Source organism: Dendrobates tinctorius, unplaced genomic scaffold, assembly GCF_039654945.1.
Source record: "Dendrobates tinctorius isolate UK_male_01 unplaced genomic scaffold, ASM3965494v1 ptg000028l, whole genome shotgun sequence".
Taxonomy (NCBI): Eukaryota; Metazoa; Chordata; class Amphibia; order Anura; family Dendrobatidae; genus Dendrobates; species Dendrobates tinctorius.
In genome coordinates, this window is record NW_027361696.1 from 83,125,340 (window position 1) to 83,148,992 (window position 23,653).

The window sequence follows — 23,653 nt, forward strand, 5'->3', positions numbered from 1 at the left end:
TCCCGTCAGCCAGAGCTACCGGACTACTACCCTTAAAATCCCACATCATCCTGTCAGCCAGAGCCACCAGAGTACTACCACTAATATCCCACATCATCCCGTCAGAGCCCACATTGTCCCGTCAGCCAGAGCCACCGGACTACTACCCCTAATATCCCACATCATCCCGTCAGAGCCACTGGACTACTATCCCTAATATCCCACATCGTCCTGTCAGCGAGAGCCACCAGACTATTACCCCTAATATCCCACATCATCCCGTCAGAGCCCACATTGTCCCATCAGCCAGAGCCACCGGACTACTACCCCTAATATCCCACATCATCCCGTCAGAGCCACTGGACTACTACCCCTAATATCCCACATCGTCCTGTCAGCGAGAGCCACCAGACTATTACCCCTAATATCCCACATCATTCCGTCAGCCAGAGCCACTGGACTACCACTAATTTCCCACATCATCCCGTCAGAGCTACTACCGGACTACTACCCTTAATATCCCACATCATCCCGTCAAAGCTATCGGACTACTACCCCTAATATCCCACATCATCCCATCAGCCAGAGCCACCAGACAACTACCATTAATATCCCACATCATCCAGTCACAGCCGCCGGACTACTACCACTAAATATCCCACATCATCCCATCAGAGCCACCGGACTACTACCCCTAATATCCCACATCATCCCGTCAGCCAGAGCCACTGGACTACTACCCCTAATATCCCACATCATCCCATCAGCCAGAGCCACCGGACTACTACCCTTTGTATTCCACATCATCCCATCAGCCAGAGCCACCGGACTACTCCCCCTAATATCCCACATCATCCCGTCAGCCAGAGCCACTGGACTACTCCCCCTAATATCCCACATCACCCCATCAGCCAGAGCCACCGAACTATTACCCCTAATATCCCACAACATCCCGTCAGCCTGGGGTCAATACCAGAGCGCTGAGTGGAACAGTCCTAACTTCCATACCAGGGATTCCTTTAAGAGAAGCCTGGGGTCAGAACCAAAGCGCTGGATGGATTTGCCCTGACTTCCATACCAATTATCCCTTTAATAGTAGCCTGGGGTCAGAATGAGTGCGCTGAGGGATTTGCCCTAACTTCCATACGGAAGATCTCGTTAAGAGGGGCCTGGGGTCAGAACCAGAGTGCTTAGTGGAATTGCCCTTACTTCCATACCAATGATCCCTTTAAGTGACCCTGGGGTCAGAACCACAGAGCTGAGTGGAACGGTCCTAACTTCCATACCGGAGATCCCTTTAAGAGAGGCCTGGGGTCAAAACCAAAGCGCTGGATGGATTTGCCCTGACTTCCATACCAATGATCCCTTTAATAGAAGCCTGGGGTCAGAATCAGAGTTCTGAGGGATTTGCGCTAACTTGGATGTGTGATGGGTTTATGGGCAGGGAGGGGGTGATTCATTTCTGTCATGTGCTCTCTGCTCCTTTCTGGGGGGCAGACAATGGCTGTGAGCTTATGTTCCCGGGGATGCTAGATTTCTCCCACCCTCAGTGTCTGCTGAGGTGTTGTCGTGGAGTGAGAAAACTGTTGCTCATAGCAACCAATCACAGCTCAGCTTCTTTTAAACTGCTCTGGTGAAATGAAAGACGCTTCGCGATTGGTTGGTGATACACACATACATTCAGTCACCATTACTGAATCCAGTTACTTTTAGATCTGTTTTTAGATTCTCTAATCTTTTTTCCAATTCTCTCTACTCGTAGGCTTGCCAAAAAGTCATGGTTCGGAAACTTCATCAACTTAGATAAAGAAGAGCAGATATTTGTGGTGATCAAAGATAAACCTCTCAGCTCCATAAAAGCTGACATAGTCCACGCCTTTCTCTCAGTAAGTAGGGAGGAGCACTGCTTTTTATAATGTTGTCCTAGAAATCACTCTTAGAAAATCTCCAGGTGCCCTTGTGAATCAGAATAAGGCTCCATTCACACGTCCAATTTTCATGGATGAGTGCTATCCATGCTAGCCAGCGCTATCCATGCTAACCTGCTAGCTACATGCTCTTATTATCTGGACTGTCCACAAAAAAAGAGCAAAGACGTGTACAAGTATGGCAGGATTTGTTAACCAAGCTCATGCATTTCGTTGGGTTACCCGGTCAGGATCGCTGGTGCATCGCTAAATGATCGCTAGTGAGCTTCCACACAGGAAGATCTCACAGGGATGCAGCAGAGACGCAGCGGACGATACTCACCTTTCACACACAGCGATCCAGACGTCCTCCCGCCCACCTCCACGCGTCGCTCGTCTCACACAGCAGGAAGCCCAGCAGGACGCGCCCGACGAGAAATGGAGCAGGACATTCTCGCGCGATCAGCGATGGACAGCGGGGGAGCCGGTCGGAGGTAAGTATCACACGTAGCGATATCGCTATAACGTCACAAAATCAGTGACGTTTTAGCGATATTGCTAGCGATATCGCTATGTGAAAAACCCCCTTTAGTGATGTGATTTAGCAGTGCATGGATGTCTTTCGTTTGCTTTCCCATTACAAACGTGTGAATTAAGCCTTAAGAATATGTGCAGCTTTTTCAGATTCCACCTGGAACCTGCTTGAAAAAGTGCTCAGTAAAAGTTAAAAGTAATGAGCATATGCACACTAATACCAAAAACGACACTGCTGTGCAGATGTTTTGTCTTTTATAACTTCTTTTAACCACTTCAGGCTTCGAAAGCCATGAAGCGGCTTAAAGAACTGACTTGACCATTTTTCAGATGGCTTCTGCTTGGCAGCTGCTGTTATTCTACTGTATATATATAAAATGTGGGGGAAAAAAGAAAAGGCTAGCGCCAGTAGCAAAAAACACATTTTCGGAAACCATTCTTCAAAAACTATGCTGATATGTTGGCATCAAAAACACTCCATGTACTAAGGCCTAGTTTTTCAGTGTTTTTAAAGTTGTAAAAAAATGTCATGCATTTCAAGCAATTTTCATGATGTTTTTATAGGCATTTTTAGTTATGTATTGTAAAAAACTGGTTAAACACCAACAAAATGCCTAGAAAAATGCTGCCTGTGAATTTAGCCTATGGGCATGTTGACGGCTGATCCACATATGAAAAATTGATCAGTTCTTCTGATTTGTCATACGCAGCATATCACTTTATGTAATTGCAATACAGTTAAATCTGCGTGAATTGGTTCTGTGGATCTCATCATTCTGGATTTTCCACTGAAAAATCCTTCATTTTAGGCCGGGGTCAGACTTGCGAGAAACTCGGACGAGTCTTGCACGTCAACACCCGACACTGCCGCCTGCACTCGGAGTGTTCATCTGCAAGTATTTCTATGCAGCCATACGCTCCGCTCCCGAGGGCTAGCGGAAGTGCGGGTATTCACGTGCGAGACTTGTCTGAGTTTCTCGCAAGTGTGATCTCAGTCTTAATGGAAGTCTGTCAACCCAAACTGACAGTATGAGGTAAGCTCACCTCATAGGGTTGTAGCTGCATTAAAAATTGCACCTTAGGTGATCTAATCACTGCCTCCATTCTGCAGAAGCCAAAGTTTAAACAAACATGCTAATTAATGGGCTTGGTGCACCCTTGATGTGGCCAAGAGGCTCAGTGCACTGTTTTGCCCATTAATTTTGCATGCCCTTCCTCCATCACTGGTGATTGATAGCACTCACTTGCCTAAACCGTCTATGCAGACAGTTCTCGCTCCAGAAAAGAGCCAGTGCTGTCAATCACCAATGGAGGAGGTGGGCATGCAAAACCAGTGGTTTGAGCCCCTTGGCCACACCAAAGGTTGAACCGAGCTACTGAATTATCATATCTAGCTAAACTTCAGTTTCTGCAGAATGGATGCAGCAGTTAGATCACGATCATTGGGGTTTTTTTTAGGGGCTATAGCCCTAAGACATGATATGCTTACTTTTTACTGTCAGTTTGGCATGACTTCCTTTACATAATTGTATTGCACTCCTCTCTGGGGGTAATGTGAACTTGTACTTTTTTAATTACCCTAAAATACTGGGACTTGTAGTTCATCATTACATTGACATTGAACGTTAGCAAATACCAGGTCTGCTGATTTTCTGAATTTTGTTTCCTTTAGATCCCCAGCTTAAGTCACAGCGTGATCTCTCAGACCAGCTTCAGAGCAGAGTACAAGTCATCAGGGGGTCCATCGGTATTTCAGAAACCTGTCAAATTTCAGGTGGACATCAGTTACTCAGAGGGAGCTGAGGCACAAAAAGAGAATGGCATCTACTCTGTGACCTTCACTCTAATATCAGGTATACCAGACAGCCAGACAAACAGGAGATAAGGTGTGGAGTGGGGGTGACAGGTATTTGAGGACAGGATAAATTAGTCTAAGGGATTACAAGCTGCCACTGCCAGAAGACCACATATGCCGAGTACTTGTAATGTCTAGTGAGATTGGAGTCAATCATCATTCTGCTCATGGAGTTGTGAAACATTATGTGACATAGTGACATGAAGCAGCAGAACATTGACTGACAGCTCTGCTCTAAGACAGCAACTTTTTTGATAGACACATGTCCTCACATCATATCTCAAATCATGATGATGATAGCACAGGCCCCTGGAGGAAGATGCTCCTTATCTTCAGGGGCAGTCTGCTTTAGTCACAAAGATTCATTGCTACCTGGAAATTCAGACTGGCCTAATTAATCATTTTTTAAAAAACATTTTTACATCACATATATTAGATATTGGAATGGATGGTCTAAATGCCAGGCATGTGTGTGATCAGCACAGAACAGGGTGGTGCTGCTGTCCAGCTTCCCAGTGTCTTTTTGTCACCTGCAGCAAATGACCCTGTGTTTGCCTGCAGCAACTTAGTAGGTGGCACACTTTACAATGGTTGCTGGTCTTTATCAACAGCATCTACTGGCTGAATTGCACAAATTGTCCATAGACAGCAGATGACCCATTGCAAAATTTTATACAGGCAGCTCATCTACCCTGCACTGACTAATGTATATTCATATTCATTTTTTCCTTATTTTCTCTTGAAAAATTGAAAAGGACTGATGGCAAAAGAAGCTGGAGACCATGGCTATTAACGCTATTTACCTGCAGATATAGGGTTAACCCATAGTGTTATGAAAGTACCCAAGGCTTCCTCATAACACCTTGTAGCTATTACATCATTTGGTATCGCCCAGCCAAATAGGAGGGACTATCATAGACTATATAAAAGCTGAGTCAGGGAACGTATCAGCCATTTTTAAGGTTATTTAGAATAGCAAGAGGACATCGTAGCTCACATACATTCATGGCTGAAATTGGTGGCACCCTTTAAATTGTTCCAGTAATTAAGTATTTTTCCCAGAAAATTATTGCAATAAAACGTTTTATTATACATGTTTATTTTCTGTGTATTGGAACAATACAAAAAAATTGAGAAACAATCTCAAATTAGACATAATTTCACACAAAACTCCCAAATGGGCCTGACAAAATTGTTGGCACCCTTAACTTAATATTTGGTTGCACACCCTTTGGAATAAATAACTGCAATCACTCGCTTCCTATAACCACCAACAAGCTTCTTACACCTCTAAACTGGAATTTTGGATCACTCTTCTTTTGCAAACTGCTCAAGGTCTCTTCTACCAAAAGCAATTTTAAGATCTCTCCTCAGATGTTCAATGCGATTTAGATCCGGATTCATTGCTGGCCACTTTAGATAGAACTCTCGAGCGCTTTGTTTCCATCCATTTCTGGGTGCTTCTTGAAGTATGTTTGGGGTCATTGTCCTGCTTGGAGACCCATGACCTATGACTAGAGATGGGTGAACCTGAACAGTAGAGTTCAGTGTCCTTACCGAACACCTACTGTTTGGACTCGGACACTGAACACGCACTTCACCAGGAAGTCTGTGTTACTGTTCAGGTTTGGCCCTCCAAATACCAGGTGTTTGTTGCTCTGTCATGTGCATGAAATCGCAGCAAACACTGCTTCTGATAGGCGGTAAAATTATTACCGCCGGTCAGACAGCCACAGTTCTCATGCTGTCAAATGATAGCGTGAGCCTGCAGCTGTGATCAGAGGTATAAATTTTAGCTTCAACTTTGTGGGCACAGTTTGGAGAAGGCTTTTTTTGTTCCCCATGGCTTTGCTCAGTGCGCAAGGTCCATACAGACATGATTGGGGGAGTTTGATGTGGAAGAGCATAGCCAACCCCCCCCAGAACCCAGACCTCAACCTCATCCAACACCTTTGGGATGAATGAAGATTGTGAGTCCTGCCTCTCTCCAACATCAGGGTCTGACCTCACAAATGCTTTCCTGGATAATTGTGCAAAATTCCTGCAGACCACCTCCAAAATCTTGTAGAAAACCTTCCTAGAAGAGTGGGGCTGTTATAGCTGGAAAGAGACCAACTCTATTATTGATGCCTATAGATTTAGATTGGGCGGTCACTAATACTCCTATGGGTGTAATATAGAGGTGTCCAAATTCTTTATTTTTCCATTGTGTGTAGTGTATATAATGGCATATTTAGTTCTTGTTTTTTAACCATCTATCATTCTAGCAATTCAGAAAAAATATGTATGTTTAGACTTAGTCTCTTACATCAATGTTAGTGTGTGAGGCCTTATATGTGAGGGAGTATGGCATGGCTTACAGAACTTATAAGGGACGCTTACAGATTGATGAATTACCCTCAGGCAATCAAGATCGGCAATCAAGTAAGTAATACAGCACTGCAATAGTCAGCAGAGCTGTGCCTAAGCGCTGACAGTGCAGGTAGATGGAGAAATCTTAGCAATGAGAAGGCCATTACACTCGACCGGCATCACAGTCTCTTCTATCAGCTGATGTGTGTTCACACATAGTGGTTTTAATGTAGGTTTTGAAGCAGATCCACTTCAAAAAACCACATAAAAAGAACCTTAAGTTCTCTGATTTCACAGCTTTTTATGTTTGCCATTTATATACTTGTCTTTATTTGCTTATTTTCATTTTCCAGGTCCCAGTCGCCGATTTAAGAGGGTTGTAGAGACTATTCAGGCACAACTGCTGAGCACACATGACCAGCCGTCAGTCCAGGCCTTGGCAGGTAAATATATAGCATAAATATATGACAGAACATTATTATTCAATAGTATATTGATTGAATTACAGTATCATGGGTGTAGGTGATGAAAAGAAAAGGAAGGGAACAAACAGTTGTAGCAGTAGGAACAGCAGTAGCAATAGTAGTAGAAGTAGTAGGATTAGCAGCAGCAATAATAGTAGCAGCAGCAAAAGTTGTAGTAGCAGGAGCAACAGCAGTAGTAGCAGCAGTAGCAATAGTCACAGCAGTAGTATTAGTAGCAGAAGCAGTAACAGCAGTAACAGGAAAAGCTGCAGCTGCAATAGTAGTAGAATTAGCAGTAGTAGTAATTGTAGTAGAAGCAGTAGTAGCAATTGTAACAGCAGTAGCAATAGTAGTAGCAATGGCAGTGTACTGGTAGAAGAAGCAATAGTAGCAATTGTACACGTAACAGTAGCAATAATAGTAGTAGCAGCAGTGTAAGAGCAATTGTAATAGAATTAGCTGCAGCAGTAGTAACTGTCATAGTAGTGTAAGCAATAGTAGTAGCAGTAATAATAGTAGCAATCATAGCTGTAACATTAGCAGCAGTACCAACAATAGAAGTGGTAGCATTAGTAGCAGCAGTAGTCACAGTTTTTCTTTACTTAGTGATGGGACCCCTCATTTATTTTTTAGTACTATTCAGCCATTGGCAGCCAATTATCAGCACTGTTTCTACATATAATTCCAGCAAGGACAGTCCCAGTCCTTTTTAGTTGGTCTTCAATCCCTGCTAACAGGAGGCTTTCACCACCTTACTGGGTTCCCTCAAATTTAGCTAGTCATACACTGCTCTGCACTGATGTGGGGCAAGTGCGCCGACACAGCCTGGCTAACATCAGTAGTCATGTTGCAAGGCTTGTTAAAGGGTCAGGCCTGGGCTTAAAGGCTACCTACCTTCATAGGGTGGCACCAGGGAGTTCTTTAATTCTTAATGGGAGAGAGCTAATTTACAAATTTATTCCCATGGATCTCCAAAATCAGCTACTCTCCTTAAGAACATCCTCACAGCCCTAAAGCTGGTCTTTAAGGGCAAATTCATTTTTCTCCCCTCCTCTAGTGTGTAAAGCCTTCTTCTAATTCTGTACTTCTTCACGCAGAAATGTCATAATCAGAGACTTTGTACAGTGGCATAGAAATTTCTAGGGGACCCGTAGGCACCCTATGTGCCTCCATATTACAAAAGTTTCATTTTTTACCCTAAAAGCAATTGTTCTGGAGATAGTATCTACAAAAACTACAACAATGGATCATGCCATGATTCTTTAATCTGTGTGCGAAATGTTTGGTACAATATGGGCCTATACATGAATAGAGGAGCAATAGGAGAGACCCATTCTACTAAGAGCCACATCACAGGCATAAGTGGAGCCCCAACTGGGTGCCATATTAACCACCAATAGCCCAAACACGTCTGATAACAAGTCCTGCAACGTTGCTCCGTCCGCCAGAGAGCGGCATTCTGTATAACACCCGACTCCATTCACATGCAAGAAATGCTGAGTTGGGGATTATAAATTAGAAGCTCCCGAGGCTCCTGATTTGCTCTGATTGCAGAACATCACTCTAAACTAGAACAAAAGTGTATTTTGGCAGAAAATAGAAAATTTTCTATTGCAGCTGGAAGAGACAGTGCTTTTAATTGCCTTTTAAGCAACATCAGGGGGATCCACAAAAAGTTGTTTTTCTTGCGCCCATCACTAGTTAGATAGATAGGAGACAAAAATGGAGGCAGCGCATCAGTAAAAGATGAATAAGGTGCTTATGTAATAGCCCCTTAATTCGGTCTTAATTGGGGCTATTAAATAAGCACCTTATTCATCTTTTACTGATGCGCTGCCTCCATTTTTTGCCTCCTACATGAGGTTTAGTTCTTGCCTTGGAGGCACGGCAACCAGACACGCTGTTGCCTGTTGCTGCTTTTTGCTTTCTTTTTTCTAGCTAGATAGATAAAAAAGGACAAAAAGCAGCACAAAAATATATATTTGTGGGGTGCAAAAAGCTTCTCAGGTACATACCAAACTGAGTAAATACATCCAAAAAATGGAAGCAGCTCACCGTTATTGGATCAATATACGTGCAATTTAATTGCCCATATGGCAACGTCTCCTTATGTGCATTTAAATTGCATGTGAATTGATCCAATAACGGTGAGCTGCTTCCATTTTTTGGGATATAGATAGATAATTAGATAGTTAGATAATAGATAGGTGGATGGAAAGATAATAGATAAATATTAGATATGTGATAGATGTACTGTATAGATACAGGTAGATATTAGATAGACTGGGCTGTCACCAAGAATATTCAGGGCAACAGATTGGCAAAATTTTCAGGCCCCATTGAGACTGCGCCCAGGCTCCACCCCAGCTCTGCCTGCACCCTGTGAACCTTCCACAGTCCCAACCTCCACACTTGGAAAAACTCCACTTCTGCACCACGTCCTCATCAATCACACATTAACAGTTCCCACTAAACACCAGATCACATACAGTGAAGGAAATAAGTATTTGATCTCTTGCTGATTCTTTTTTAGGTTTGCCCACTGACAAAGACATGGACAGTCTATAATTTTAATGGTTGGTTAATTTTAACATTAAGAGATAGAATATAAAATCCAGAAAATCACATTGTATAAATTATATAAATGTATTTGCATTTTGCAGTGAGAAATAAGTATTTGATCCCTCTGGCAAACAAGACTTAATAATTGGTGGCAAAACCCTTGTTGGCAAGCACAGCAGTCAGACGTTTTTGGAGTTGATGATGAGGTTTGCGCACATGTCAGGAGGAATTTTGGTCCACTCCTCTCTGCAGATCATCTCTAAATCATTAAGATTTTGAGGCTGCTGCTTAGCAACTCGGAGCGTCAACTCCCTCCATAAGTTTTCTAGGGGATTAAGGTCTTGAGACTGGCTAGGCCACTCCAAGACCTTAATGTGATTCTTTTTGAACCAGTCCTTTGTTGCCTTGGCTGTATGTTATGGGTCATAGTCTTGCTGAAGACTCAGTCACGACCCATTTTTAATGTACTGGCGGAGCGAAGGAGGTTGTCACTCAGGCTTTTACGGTATGTGGCTCCGTCCATTCTCCCATTGATGCGGTGAAGTAGTCCTGTGCCATTAGCAAAGAAACACCCCCAAAACATAATGTTTCCTCCTCCATGCTTGACAGTGGGGATGGTGTTCTTTGGGTCATAGGCATCATTTCTCTTCCTCCAAACACGGCGAGTTGAGTTAATGCCAAAGAACTCAATTTTTGTCTCATCTGATCACAGCACCTTTTCCCAATCACTCACAGAATCATCCAGGTTTTCATTGGCAAACTTCAGACGGGCCTGCACATGTGCCTTTTTGAGCAGGGGGACCTTGCTGGCACTGCAGGATTCTAAACCTTTAAGGCATAATGTGTTACCAATGGTTTTCTTAGTGACTGTGGTCCCAGCTGCCTTGAGATCGTTAACAAGTTCCCCCTGTGTAGTTTTAGGCTGATCTCTCACCTTCCTCATGTTTAAGGATACCCCACGAGGTGAGATTTTGCATGGTGCCCCAGTTCGATGTCGACTGCCAGTCATTTTGTATTTCTTCCATTTTCTTACTATTGCACCAACAGTTGTCTCCTTCTCACCCAGCGTCTTAGGCCGGTTTCACATTTGCGCTTCAGGGTGCAGCCCCGCCCCCTGCCATGCCTCCGCCGGTAGCTCCGCCTCCGGGCGCATGAAGCTGCATGCGTCCCCTATCTTTATCACTGAGGACGCAGGCCATGCGCAGTATGCGTTTTTGCGGCGCCTGCGTCCTTTTGACGGTGCGCCGACCAGCGCCAAACGCAACTTGTTGCAATTTGGTTGCGCTCGGCGCACCGTCAAAAGGATGCAGGCACCACCAAATGCATACTGCGCATGGCCTGCGTCCTCAGTGATAAAGATAGGGAACGCATGACGCATGCAGCATCATGCGCCCGGAGGCGGAGCTACCGACGGAGGCGCGGCAGGGGGCGGGGCTTAGCGGCGACCGTGCGCAGGCCGTCGCTGCGCCCTGAATGCGCAAATGTGAAACCGGCCTTACTTATGGTTTTTTAGCCCATTCCAGCTTTGTGCAGGTCTATAATCTTGTCCCTGACATCCTTTGAAAGCTCTTTGGTCTTGCCCATGTTGTAAGTGTTAGAGTCTGACTGTTTAATGGAGTCTGTGGACAGGAGTCTTTTACAAAAGGTGACTATGTAAGACAGCTGTCTTTAATGCAGATAACGAGTTGATTAGGAGCATCTAACTGGTCTGTAGGAGCTAGAACTCTTAATGGTTGGTAGGGGAGCAAATACTTATTTCTTACTACAAAATGCAAATAAATTTATATAATTTATACTGTACAATGTGAGTTTCTGGATTTTATTTTTGATATTCTATCTCTCAATGTTAAAATTAACCTACCCTTAAAATTATACACTGCTCATGTCTTTGTCAGTGGACAAATTTACAAAACCAGCAAGGGATCAAATAATTATTTCCTTCACTGTACATAGCCATCAGCTTTTGTTTTTGGAAAAAAAGATTTTTTTAAGCCACCACCATGACAAGGGAGACTCTTTTGGCTGGGCTCTACTCTACTCTAACCTATTAAACATGTTTTAAAATAGCCAATACTCTTTATAGGTATATTATTATTTTTCTTTAAGGGAATGTGTCACATACATTTTTTTAAATGACAAATAATACCACATACAACAGACAAATACAGTCACACTATGGGTGAATCACATATTACCATCACATAGTGAATGAATAATACTACATAAAAGGAAAAATACTAACACACTATTACCAGACCACATACTGACCGAATAATGCCACATATAAGGAACAAATACTGCCACACCATGACCAGATCACATACTACCACCACATAGTGACTGAATACTACAATATTGATTATTAATAAGAATAACTACAATACTAATATTACCACAATTGCCATTATACACAGGAGCTATGTACTGTACATAGTATACAGGTAATACAGTGATCACCAATGACATTATACACAGGAGCTCTGTATATAGTGTCAATGTACAGGTAATACAGTTATCCCCAGTGATAATATACACAGGAGCCCTGTATATAGTGTCAGTGTAGAGATAATACAGGGATCACCAGTGACATACGCAGGAGCTCTGTATATAGTGTCAGTGTAGAGATAATACAGGGATTACAGGTAACATTATACTCAGGAGCTCTGTATATATTGTCAGTGTACAGGTAACATTATACACAGGAGCTCTGTAATGTATATAGTGTAAGTGTACAGACAATACAGGGATCACCAGTGACATTATACACAGGAACCCTTTATATGGTATATGATGTATAGTGTTAGTATACAGGTAACACTGACTCGCCTGTGACATCTCTAGTTCAAATTCTTCATGCAGCCACTTCTTCCAGCCATGACTCATCTCAGCAGAAAATAACACACAGTTATCTAGAGCACCGCTTCCAGAGCAAAGACCCCCATCTTCTACACTACACTAGATGATGACAAAAAAGCAACATAGTGACGCAGTAACAGGAACTCCCCCACTGAGAGCAGTATCCGCAAAAATAAAATACATCACAGCAGTAATAATGTCCCTTAATTAGCCCTTACAGTAATAACGTCCCACATCCTGGCACAGTGTGTCTCATTCCTGACACCTAGTGTCATCTCATTCCTGGCCCCATATGTCCTCCCATCAAGGCCCCAAATTGTAGCTTTCAGTACAAAAAAAAAAGTAAAAAATAAAAAAAGTTTCTCCTTAACTGGCTGCGGTGCAGCAGCATCCTCTCCCTTATCTATAATCATATTATTAGATAGATATTAGTTAGATAATAGATAGGTAGATAGATAATAGGTAGGTAGATAAATACATAGATCAATAAATAGATAAATACCGTAACAGTTTGCCACCACTGAGATGATTATGAGAAAACACTTACCGTATTTTTTGGACTATAAGATGCACCGGACCATAAGACGCACTCCAAATTTTCAGAAGGAAAATAGGGAAAAAATATAATGCGTCAAATCGGGGTCCTTCTTACTGTCTGAATTCAGCTTACCGGGGGGTATTGGCACAGGTGGAGTGGTCACAGGGGTTGTTTGGTGGTCCAGGCTGGTGCGGTGACCTCTGGGAAATCCCATCCCAGGCTGGTGATGCTCTGCGGTGCGGCGGGGCTCCGCCGGCATTTTGCGCCAAGTACAGCAGTGGTGGTGCTCTGTGGTGCTCCTCTGTGGGGAGGCGGCGGTGGCGCTCCTACCGTTGCCGAGATCTGAATCTGAGCATGCACTGCCTCCCGGCAGCCATTTTCCCGGAGGCCACGGCATCAGAGCACTGGATCTGTGGGGGCCTCTGGGCTTTCTTGAAATGCCGGTAGAGCCCCACCGCCCCACAGAGCACCACTACTGCATTCGCCCCACAGAGGAACTCTACCGCCGCACCAGCTTGGGAAGGGAGGCTGCATCGCCCTGCAGCATCAGACCGGGACTGCCGGCACAGTATTTGTAAGTATATTCGGACCATAAGACACACCCCCATTTTCCACAAAAAATTTTTTGGGAAAAAGTACGTCTTATGGTCCGAAAAATACGGTATATCCTATGGGGACAGACACTAATCGGAATCCTCGTGTAACAAATCGGTGATAAAATTCTCATGAGTTATTTGCGGATTTTCAAAGATTTTGTTGTAAATTTGCAGCGTATTGATTACAATATGTGAAATCACCAGAGTAAATTTTGACCACATATTGATGAACTGAGAAATTAGAATCCACTGCACAGATTGGTTACGCAGCATGTGGGTGAGGTTTGGTAAATTCACATCCACTTTGATGGCGGTGTAGTGCACTGCGGGTTCTATGCGCATCATATCCTTTCATGTAAAGATAAAAGTCTACATGCCCCTGTTGAAATGTTGAGTTTTTGTCACCGGAAAAAAAAAAAAAATCATACAAAACAGAATAATTTCAGAACTTTTTCAGCCTTTATTTCCACCCATAATCAATGCAAATCCATTAAGAAACAAACCAAAATCATTTTGAGGGGGGAAATAAAAATGACAAAGCTAAAATGAGGTGGTTGCGTATGTATGAACACCCTCTTATAATTGGGATGGGGTTGTGTGTTCAAATTTAGCAAATCACATTTTACTTTTTATATCCTGTGTACTTATGTAGTCGATTATAAAGGACTGTGACTGCAGTGTACGTACAGTTGTGCTCAAAAGTTTACATACCTCTGCAGAATTTTTGCTTTCTTGGCCTTTTTTCAGAGAATATGAATGATAACACCAAAACTTTTTCTCCACTCATGGTTAGTGGTTGGGTGAAACCATTTATTGTCAAACTACTGAGTTTTCTCTTTTTAAATCAATATGACAACCCAACACTTCAAAATGACCCTGATCAAAAGTTTACATACCCTGGTGATTTTAGCCTGATAACATGCACAAAAGTTGACACAAATGGGTTTGAATGGCTACTAAAGGTAACATCCTCACCTGTGACCTGTTTGATTGTAATCAGTGTGTGCATAAAAGCTGAGTGAGTTTATGGGATCCAGACAGACTCTTGCATCTTTCATCCCACCACTGATGTTTCTGGATTGTGAGTCATGGGGAAAGCAAAAAGAATTGTCAACGAATCTACGGGAAAAAGTAGTTGAACTGTATAAAACATGAAATGGATACAAAAACATATCCAAGGAATTGATAATGCCAGTCAGTAGCATTCAAACTGTGATTAACAAATGGATAATTAGGGGCTCTGTAAAAACAAAAACACGGTCAGGTAGACCAACAAAAATTTAATCCACAACTGCCAGGAAAATTGTTCAGGATGCAAAGAAAAACAGGAATAATATCATCTGAAATACTGAACTCTCTGAAAACTAGCGGTGTGGCTGTATCAAGATGCATAATAAGGAGGCACTTTAAGAAAAATGGAATGAATGGTTGAGTCACCAGAAGAAAGCCATAAGTATGTAAATGCCACAAAGTATCTTGCATACAATATGCAAAACAGCACAGAGACAACCCTCAAGACTTCTGGAACAAAGTAATTTGGAGTGATGAGACCAAAATTGAACTTTTTGGCCACAACCATAAATGTTACATAGGTCAACAAAGCCTATGATGAAAGGAACACCATTCCTACTGTAAAGCACAGAAGTGGATCGCTGATGTTTGGGGATGTGTGAGCTACAAAGGCACAGGAAACTTGGTCAACGTTCATGGAAAGATGAATGTAGCACATTATCAGCAAATACTGGAGGCAAATTTGCTATTATCAGCCCGGAAGCTGCGAATGTGACGTACTTGGACGTTCCAACATGACAACAATCCAAAACACAAGGCCAAGTCGACCTGTCATTGGCTACAGCAGAACAAAGTGAAGATTCTGGAGTGGCCATCTCAGTCTCCTGACCGCAATATCATTGAGCCACTCTGGGGAGATCTCAAGCGAGCAGTTCATGCTAGACAGCTCAGGAATTTACAGGAACTGGAGGGTTTTTTTGCCAAGAAGAGTAGGCATCTTTACCATCTGAGAAAATAAAGAACCTGATCCACAACTACCACAAAAGACTTCAAGCTGTCATTGATGTTAGAGGGGGCAATACACTGTACTAAGAAATAGGGTATGTAAACGTTTGATCAGGGTCATTTGGGTGTTTTTGGTTGTCATTATGATTTAAAAAGAGAAAACTCAGTAGTTTGACAATAAATTGCTTCACCCAACCATTAACCATGAGTGGAGAAAAAAGGTTTGGTGTTATCATTCATATTCTCTGAAAAAAGGGCAAGAAAGCAAAAATTTTGCCAGGGTATGTAAACTTTTGAGCAAAACTGTATAGAGCGAGAATCAATTTAATTCACCTTTTAAATGGGGTTTTTCCACTTTCAGAAATTCCCCTATCACTTGATGGCATGTTTGTTTTAAAATAGTAAAAAATTTGGCTTATTCACGCTCCTCTGGTCCAGCGCTGAGTCTCCACCTCTGCACTGTTTTCTTGTAATCATCTCATTTGTGGCCAAAAACCTTGTAATTTGTTTCCATTATTAATTGGAAAATTATAGCTCAAGCTAATTAGATTAATAAGATAATTAAACATGAAATTAGTATTTTTTTCAATGTAAGGCTGTGTTCACACACAGCGTTTTTTAGCGGTTTTCACTATAAAACCGCTAAAAATAAGCTTCCCTGTCATTTCTATGCATTTTGCACTTTTTGTGCACATTGATGCATTTTTTACCGCAAAAAAAACGCATCGCGGTAAAAAACGCAGCATGCTCATTAATTTTGCGGATTTTTCCGCAGTTTTGGCTTCTTCCATGCGTTTTGAAACCGCTGCGGAAAAAAACGCATAAAAAACGCAACAAAAAATAGGTGCGGTTTCTGGGAAGGGAGTCAGGTCTTCAAGCAGAAATTTTCTGCTACGTGTGCACTTAGCCTAAGTCATGTACAATGTGCAGTGTCTATAGTGGGGCTAGAGATCCAAATTCCCATAGACAGCTAACTGAATTAAATAATAAACTTCACCACTAGAGGGAGACAAGGAGCTCATCATATTCAGTTTATACAATGAATGTAATAAAAATACAGTATGCAGTGAGCTCCCTCTAGTGGTAGTAAGTATGCTATCATTTTATTGAGAAAAATGGGCAGTGATCTCTATGTAAATCTATTAAGACTGTAAGTCGTACAGAATATTGGACCTGAAACGATAAATGTGAAGACTCTTTAAAAGCTTATTGATTGTACACCAACTTGTATGTTCTCGCAAAACATTTAAACATTTCCACTTTTTCTGTATCACAATCATGACCAAGCTGTTCTTGTCCTAAACGACTTAACATTTTATTGTTGATTATTTAATTTCCCTAACTAGCATTATTTTTTGTCATCTAAAATAGATTTGTGCTGAGTTTTTTAAATACACATTTTATTATTTTTTTTTTTATTATTAAGGGCCGTCTGTACAAAAATCTTTAACAGAAAGTTTTTTTCTTTAAATATATCATTCTTTATTCTTACATTTCAAAATTAAAATGAAAAAGTAGGACAATGGCTTCTTTATTTTGCTTTATGTTGTCAGTAATTTGTCTATATTTAATATCTATATAATATCATTTATAAACCTTATAAAAAATTGTAGATCCCCACACAAAAAATAAATGAATGCGCCCCACATGAAACTAAGGGCTACATCAAAGGTTCTATACCATTTTAAAATTATGGCTACATTCTGTCTTCAAGTCCAAAATTTTGTGATGACTTTGTGATCATTTCTTAAAGGGGAATCTGTCAGTAAGATCAACCTCTTAAGCAGTCTATATGAACATGTAGGTCATAGGAAGCTGAATAAAATGATACCTTGATATCTGAAATCTAATGTCTTATTCAAAAGAAATCCATGTTTTTCCTAATATGTAAATGAGCTGTTAAGATCTATGGGCTGAACATAGATCTTCATAAAGTCCAAAAAGAGAAAAACAAATTCGGCACCGCTGCACCACCATGGTATCTTAGACAAATCTAAAGATACCCTTCACATACGATACAGTATGAACGCCATATACCCCAAGGAACGGGTGCTCAATCCTGAAGAAATATACAAAATCCAATAGCACAGTAAGAGAAAAGAGGATGGCACTCACCGTTACCAAAGTAGAAGTCTTTATTTCATGGATAAAAGTGCATAAGCTGGGGAGCAATGCAGAGTGTGCGGACAATGGCCGTTTCGCGCTCCTGCACTTCAACGGGTCCTAAGTTTAGGTTTAGGACCCGTTGAAGCGCAAGAGCATGAAGCGGCCGTTGTCCGCACTCTCTGCATTGCTCCCGAGCTTATGCACTTTTATCCATGAAATAAAGACTTCTACTTTTGGTAACGGTGAGTGCCATCCTCTTTTCTCTTATTGTGCTATCGAACATTGATCTTCCTGAGAATCTGCCTCTAGAAATGATTTACCAGTGTGAGACATGTAGATCAGGAGAGCAGACTGTCAGTCATTACATGTCTCACACTGCTAACCCAACTTTAATTTATAGTAAGCTCTGGAGATAGATTCTTGAGAAGATCTATCTCCGGCCCATAGATCTTAACAGCTCATTTACATATTAGGAAAATTGTGGATTTCTCTGGAATAAGACATCAGATCGCAGATATCACAGATATCAAGGTATCATTTTATTCACATTTCTATGACCGACATGTGCGTATAGACGGCTTAGGAGGGTTGATCCTACTTACAGATTCCCTTTAATAAAGCTAAGTTTTTCTATATTGGTGGATGATAATATTGCTGCTGCAGTAAGCCATCACTAGAAGGAGCTAATTGTATATATATTTATGCAGCTAGCAATGAACTTGATCAAGTCTGCATGTGATCAGTTCCTTAAAATAAAAGTGGTGGTGGCAGGGTGACAAATGTTGTGACAAGTGGTGAAGAACATTTTAACCGTTGTGGTCTTATGATACTACTGGGGATGGTGTATGATTGTATGATATGGATGTCCCCACTTTGCAGTATTATTATATAACAGCGGGGTTCTCCTTTTCTATTGTGTATTCAACTCTTTCCGAGAGATAAGTGCAATTGATGATTTCATTTAGGAGCAAATGTAACAACAAGAACCCAGATGGAGTGTTCCTTGGATCATCTTCTCTTCTTGCCACCAGATGAGAAGAACGGACAGCAAAGCCGACCGCCAGGAACCCCAACCCGTAGCTGTCAGAACTCGCGTCGCTCCGAGCCTGACATGGCAGAACACCATCGGAGAGGATCCTCCAAAGACAAGAAACTTTTGGCTTCCAATGGAACTCAAACACAGCCATGACCATGGAGAAACTATCATTGCTAGAGACGTATCTGGCGGAGTTATGAATGAACAACAATAACAAACAAAAAAACTGAGCAAAAACAACGCAAGAGAAAGCAGCGCCCTGAAGATGAGAAAACTCACATGGATCTGCTTACAAAAATCAATAGGTACACAGACATATATCCTATCCCAGGTGTACACACGCTCTGGCGCGTGGCAGGATATACCGTTATGCATACCTTAAGGTTTGACAGAAAACCATTTGTTACATACAGTACATGTACAAGTGCACGAACATACAGAGCGATGAGCACATACACCCCAGAGAAGAACAATGCGTAGGGAGTTAAAGATTGGCGTTACTGTGAAGATGTAAATATTTCCAAAAAATCAAAAATGACAAAAAAAATAAAAATGAGCAAACTACAAATGGAATTCAAGAAAATAAAACCGGAAGGAAAACAAAAAAAAAAAATCTATGAAGAAACCGCAATTCTTCATGAATAAGTTTATTATTTTTAATATATTTATTTATTTCATTGGAAATTGTCCGGGTGTGGGGCTGTTTCATTTCTACTTTTTGTCTTTTGTTTTTCCACTTTTTATTTCTCACGCCAAAAGACGTGCCCCCCAAACATAATTCTCATGAACGTTAAATCAGAGTTTGCCAACTTTCCTGTTTCAGATTGTTTTCAGTACTGTTGTGGCTGCACCTGTACGCGGAGGCCGTATCTCATCCATCCATGATGACCTTCGGCCTATGTGAATCCATTGTAGATTAGGAGAGTCGATTTCTATTAATGAGGAGTCCTTTTGAACGTTACGATCAAAGGACTTGTGTCGAAAGCTAAACTGCATGTGCAAACCACATGTGCCATAGTGACAACACGCCGACCACAGGTTCAACCACTAACAGTTACCATAGCCGACCACAATAGAGAAGAGGTTTTGGTACCAGTTAGCAAGGCCATTAAACTGTAATTAGTTTTTTGGTTGATTTTTTTAAACATTTTCTTCAATGCTTAGTAGTACTACCAATTACAATTTGCCTCTATTTTTGCTATATATTCAGGGGTGCAAGCAAAATAATTCATTGAATTAAAGCTAGATCTCAGAAAAGGCTGCACATCTGTTACAGAAGCCCTTTTGTCGGCTGTTTTCCTCTATCCGATCAGCTGCTATAATATACCGTAATTACTATGGCAATAAGGCACCTCTAGATTGGGAAATCTCTATAAATCCCTATTGTGCCATACCATTGACATGTCACAGTAATCTCCCGCTGTGACGCCATCCGTATTATTCATCGCGCCACTCTTTTAGTGTGGAAGTCACCTGGTTGCACCAATAATAAATATAGATATATTTATAAAAATATTTATGTATCTTTCTCTTAAGATCCCATATAACCAATTTTTTTTCCCCGTTGAGATAGTTGGGCTGACAATTGTATATTAAGAAAATGCTTTTTGTCTCTTTTTATTAAAACTTCCTCATTACACTTGAAAGGGGTTGTTGTGCCCCTTACAATTTTTTTTTTTTACCAAGATCTGATACAATACTATCATGTAAGTTAGTAAAATCAATGTAAAAGCCTTTATTGGCTAACCAGAAAAGTTCAATGTGTAACAAAGAAGATATCCACCACTCCGAAAATGGACTTGAAACATTTTTACTTTAGGAACATACACATGAAAGTAAAAAAGGCAAATACCAACGCGTTTCAACCTTAAATTTTACTCATGGTTATAGTAAGACTGTACGGTTGAAACGCGTTGGTTTTTGCTGGATTTTTTACGTTCATTTGTACGTTCCTAAAAAAAAGTTCCTAAAAAAAGGAGTTACAAGTTTTTCAAGCTCATTTTCAGAATGCTGGATATCCCTCTTATGTTCATTACCCACGTGCTCATGTGACCGTGAAAGTCCGTTGAGCTGGACTTTCACTCTATTTCTGAAAAAAATAAAGTTTTACTTTGATGTATCTCACTATCCATCCACTACATGTACAAAGGTCTTGTTACATTGTTTAAAAGTTGTGCTCGTCTTATTCGTTCATTTGGAATCCAGCCTGATGAAGGGGTCTCTCTGCTTCAAAACCAAGCTAATATAATTTTTTCTGGTTAGCCAACAAGGCTATCACTCCTAAAATACTTCTCTTTTTTTTACATAAAAGTATTTACATAGATTACAAAAAGCTTAGAATGGTATACAGTAACCAACTGAGTCATACTTGCTTCATCGAACCCTCTCTGTATATTGGCCTTTAGTGATTGTTTCGACACCAAAATCTAATCGCTTTGCTGTTTACCTCAGTGGTACTAAAACTTCATCACTGGAGGCTGGGATACAGAGACCGGCAAGGGATCCAGAAAGCAGCTTCATAATTGTTGGCTGGGGAACAAAGACCGGTGAGGGAGCCAGGAAGCAACTTCATAATTGGAGGAGACCGGGATACAGAGACCGGTGAGGGATCCAGGAAGCAACTTCATAATTGAAGGTCGGGATACAGAGACCGGTGAGGGATCCAGGAAGAAACTTCACAATTGATTATGAGTAGTACTTTAGTAGCTGGGAATTGGTAAAATGAGCAATGCTCAGCATTGCTAAAAAAAACGATGGGACTGAAGAAGAACGGATGCAAGGAGCTGGATAGAAAAAAAGCTATTGTGTAAGTGGTGGTCTACTTAACTTGTAATAATCAGCAGATCAGATAAGAAAACCATGAATACTTTGATGTGATTGTTGATATTCCTGGTTGTTACCTGAATATGGGATGTATGGTTCTCTTCTCTTTGGGCCTGAGTCCTCACGATGCATTGCCTTTGTAAACCTTCTCCATTGTCTCTTATTACCTGATGTATTTTATATTTTGAAAAACATTATGCAATCTCCACCAAGTCAATGGGGCCAAATCTCTTTAGATGACTAACATATATAATGCACCATTCACTTTTGGATTAACCGGAAGATTAAAAAAGGACAAAGAAACCTATTTTACACTTGTCTATTCTATTCAAGGTTATGTCTTGACACAGAGAGAAGCCATCCTGAGCGGCTCATAGTCGCCCACCTCTTATCTATGCCTTTTAAATCAGTATTGCATTGCATTAACATCCAACATAAGACGAGGGTTCTTCATGGAAAAAGGTCAACAAATTTGGATACCAAAATCTGATGTGCTTTCAAGGCTTATCAATGTTCTCAGTTTGTAATTGAAATAGGCATTTTGCATATATATATATATATATATATAATTTTTTTTTTTCTTACGTCTGGATGATTTTGTCATACTTTGGCCCAAACGTTGTCCATCCAGAGTTTTTCTGACCACAAAGTCGATTGCTTTGGATGGAAGGATGAAATATTGTAACATACTTTGAAGTATATGCAGAATTTATGTGATATTTTCCCCAAAATCAGAATTTTCTATAAAGTCATTAATGTGGAAAAAAAAAAAATCTTCAAACGCGACTTATTATTGAAGCCAACTGCACCTCTTGTAGGAAAGAAATAGAGCAGAAATACAGAAACACTGGGATTTTTTTTTCTAATCAGTGTTAAAAACACATTTAAGCTCACGGGATGGAAAACTTGAAAATCTGAAGACGGTTGGAGAGTACAAGTCAAAGATTTATGAGATGTACTTTAAGTTAAATGGTAAGATAATTTCTGCAGAAGGCAAATGCCATTAATAAGACCCAATCTACACAGTTTAAAATGGACTTCTCACGCCATAAATTTTACAAATCCAGCTAAACACTTCCGGGCAGCTGGACCCATCTATTCTGAAGATGAGCTGCTCAGTAATAGTAACATAAATTGTAAGCTTCCTCCAGTACGATGCCGACGGTATCAGTCATAGGCCATGTTTGCATTTCCCCCCCAAAATTGTAGTGTTCAGACACAAACATGTGAAAAAAAAATTAAATATTCTTAGCAATTAAGAATACTTTTTAATTACATTAAAGGTGTTGTTCAGCCATGAATTCTTCTAAAATGTTCGAAAATAACAAAAAAAGACATACCTTACTACAGCTCTGGCTCCGATGTTTCCCGGTCCCTCGCTGGTCTCTATAGTTTCAGAATGTAGAAATGACGTCTTGACACGGCCATTGAACCACTTTGAGGAGTCACTGCTGCTGACAGTGATTGATTGCAGCAGTTACATGTCAATGCAGAGACCTCTTCATTGAGACAGGAAGTGCAGAAGTTTTTAGTGGACCAGAAACAGAACAGTTGCCAATCGTCAAAGAGAACATTTTATGCACCCAAATGCTATTATCCTGCAGATATAGGGTTATTCTGGAGGTTAATAGTGTTACAAAGCGGTCCTTAGTAAAAGCGTGGATACTTGGAAAAAATGAACTTTATTCCTCCCGCCGGCTTTCAGTCATAGAGGCGTCCCCGAAATAGCTACAGTGACCGCTCACAATGCTATAAGCATGCTCTGGCACTTTGATTGACAGCGGGCTCTGCAGCTCATCTGTGCAGAATAGACTGTCAATCAAAGTGTCTGGGCTTGCTTACAGACACCTTTTGCTAAGTATTGATTGGAGACCGTAGCCTTTCCGGGCAAGCCTGTATGACCGAAAGCCGGTGGATCACAGGAAAAATAAAGTTAAAATTTGATGCTTGCAGAAAGATGGTCGGACAGCTTTGTAATGCTGCAGGTTAACCCTATAGCTGTAGGTTAATAGAATTGTGGACATGGCAA

General features: G+C 41.1%; 1 protein-coding gene across 7 annotated transcripts in view; it reads left to right on the forward strand.

Annotated features, from left to right (window-relative positions):
* Nucleotides 1-21,931, forward strand: part of LOC141085596 (serine/threonine-protein kinase BRSK2-like) — a 443,438-nt gene extending 421,507 nt beyond the window's left edge. For 5 of the 7 annotated variants that reach the window (XM_073571101.1, XM_073571105.1, XM_073571104.1 and 2 more), the window contains 4 exons: nt 1,742-1,865; nt 4,093-4,273; nt 6,981-7,070; nt 18,731-21,931. In XM_073571101.1, the coding sequence (XP_073427202.1) occupies nt 1,742-1,865; nt 4,093-4,273; nt 6,981-7,070; nt 18,731-18,954 (619 nt within the window). In that variant the 3' untranslated portion in view covers nt 18,955-21,931. The remainder of the gene's footprint in view (nt 1-1,741; nt 1,866-4,092; nt 4,274-6,980; nt 7,071-18,730) is intronic. The other 2 variants (XM_073571102.1, XM_073571106.1) reach the window with 1 other exon arrangement.
* The last annotated feature ends 1,722 nt before the right edge of the window (nt 21,932-23,653 follow it).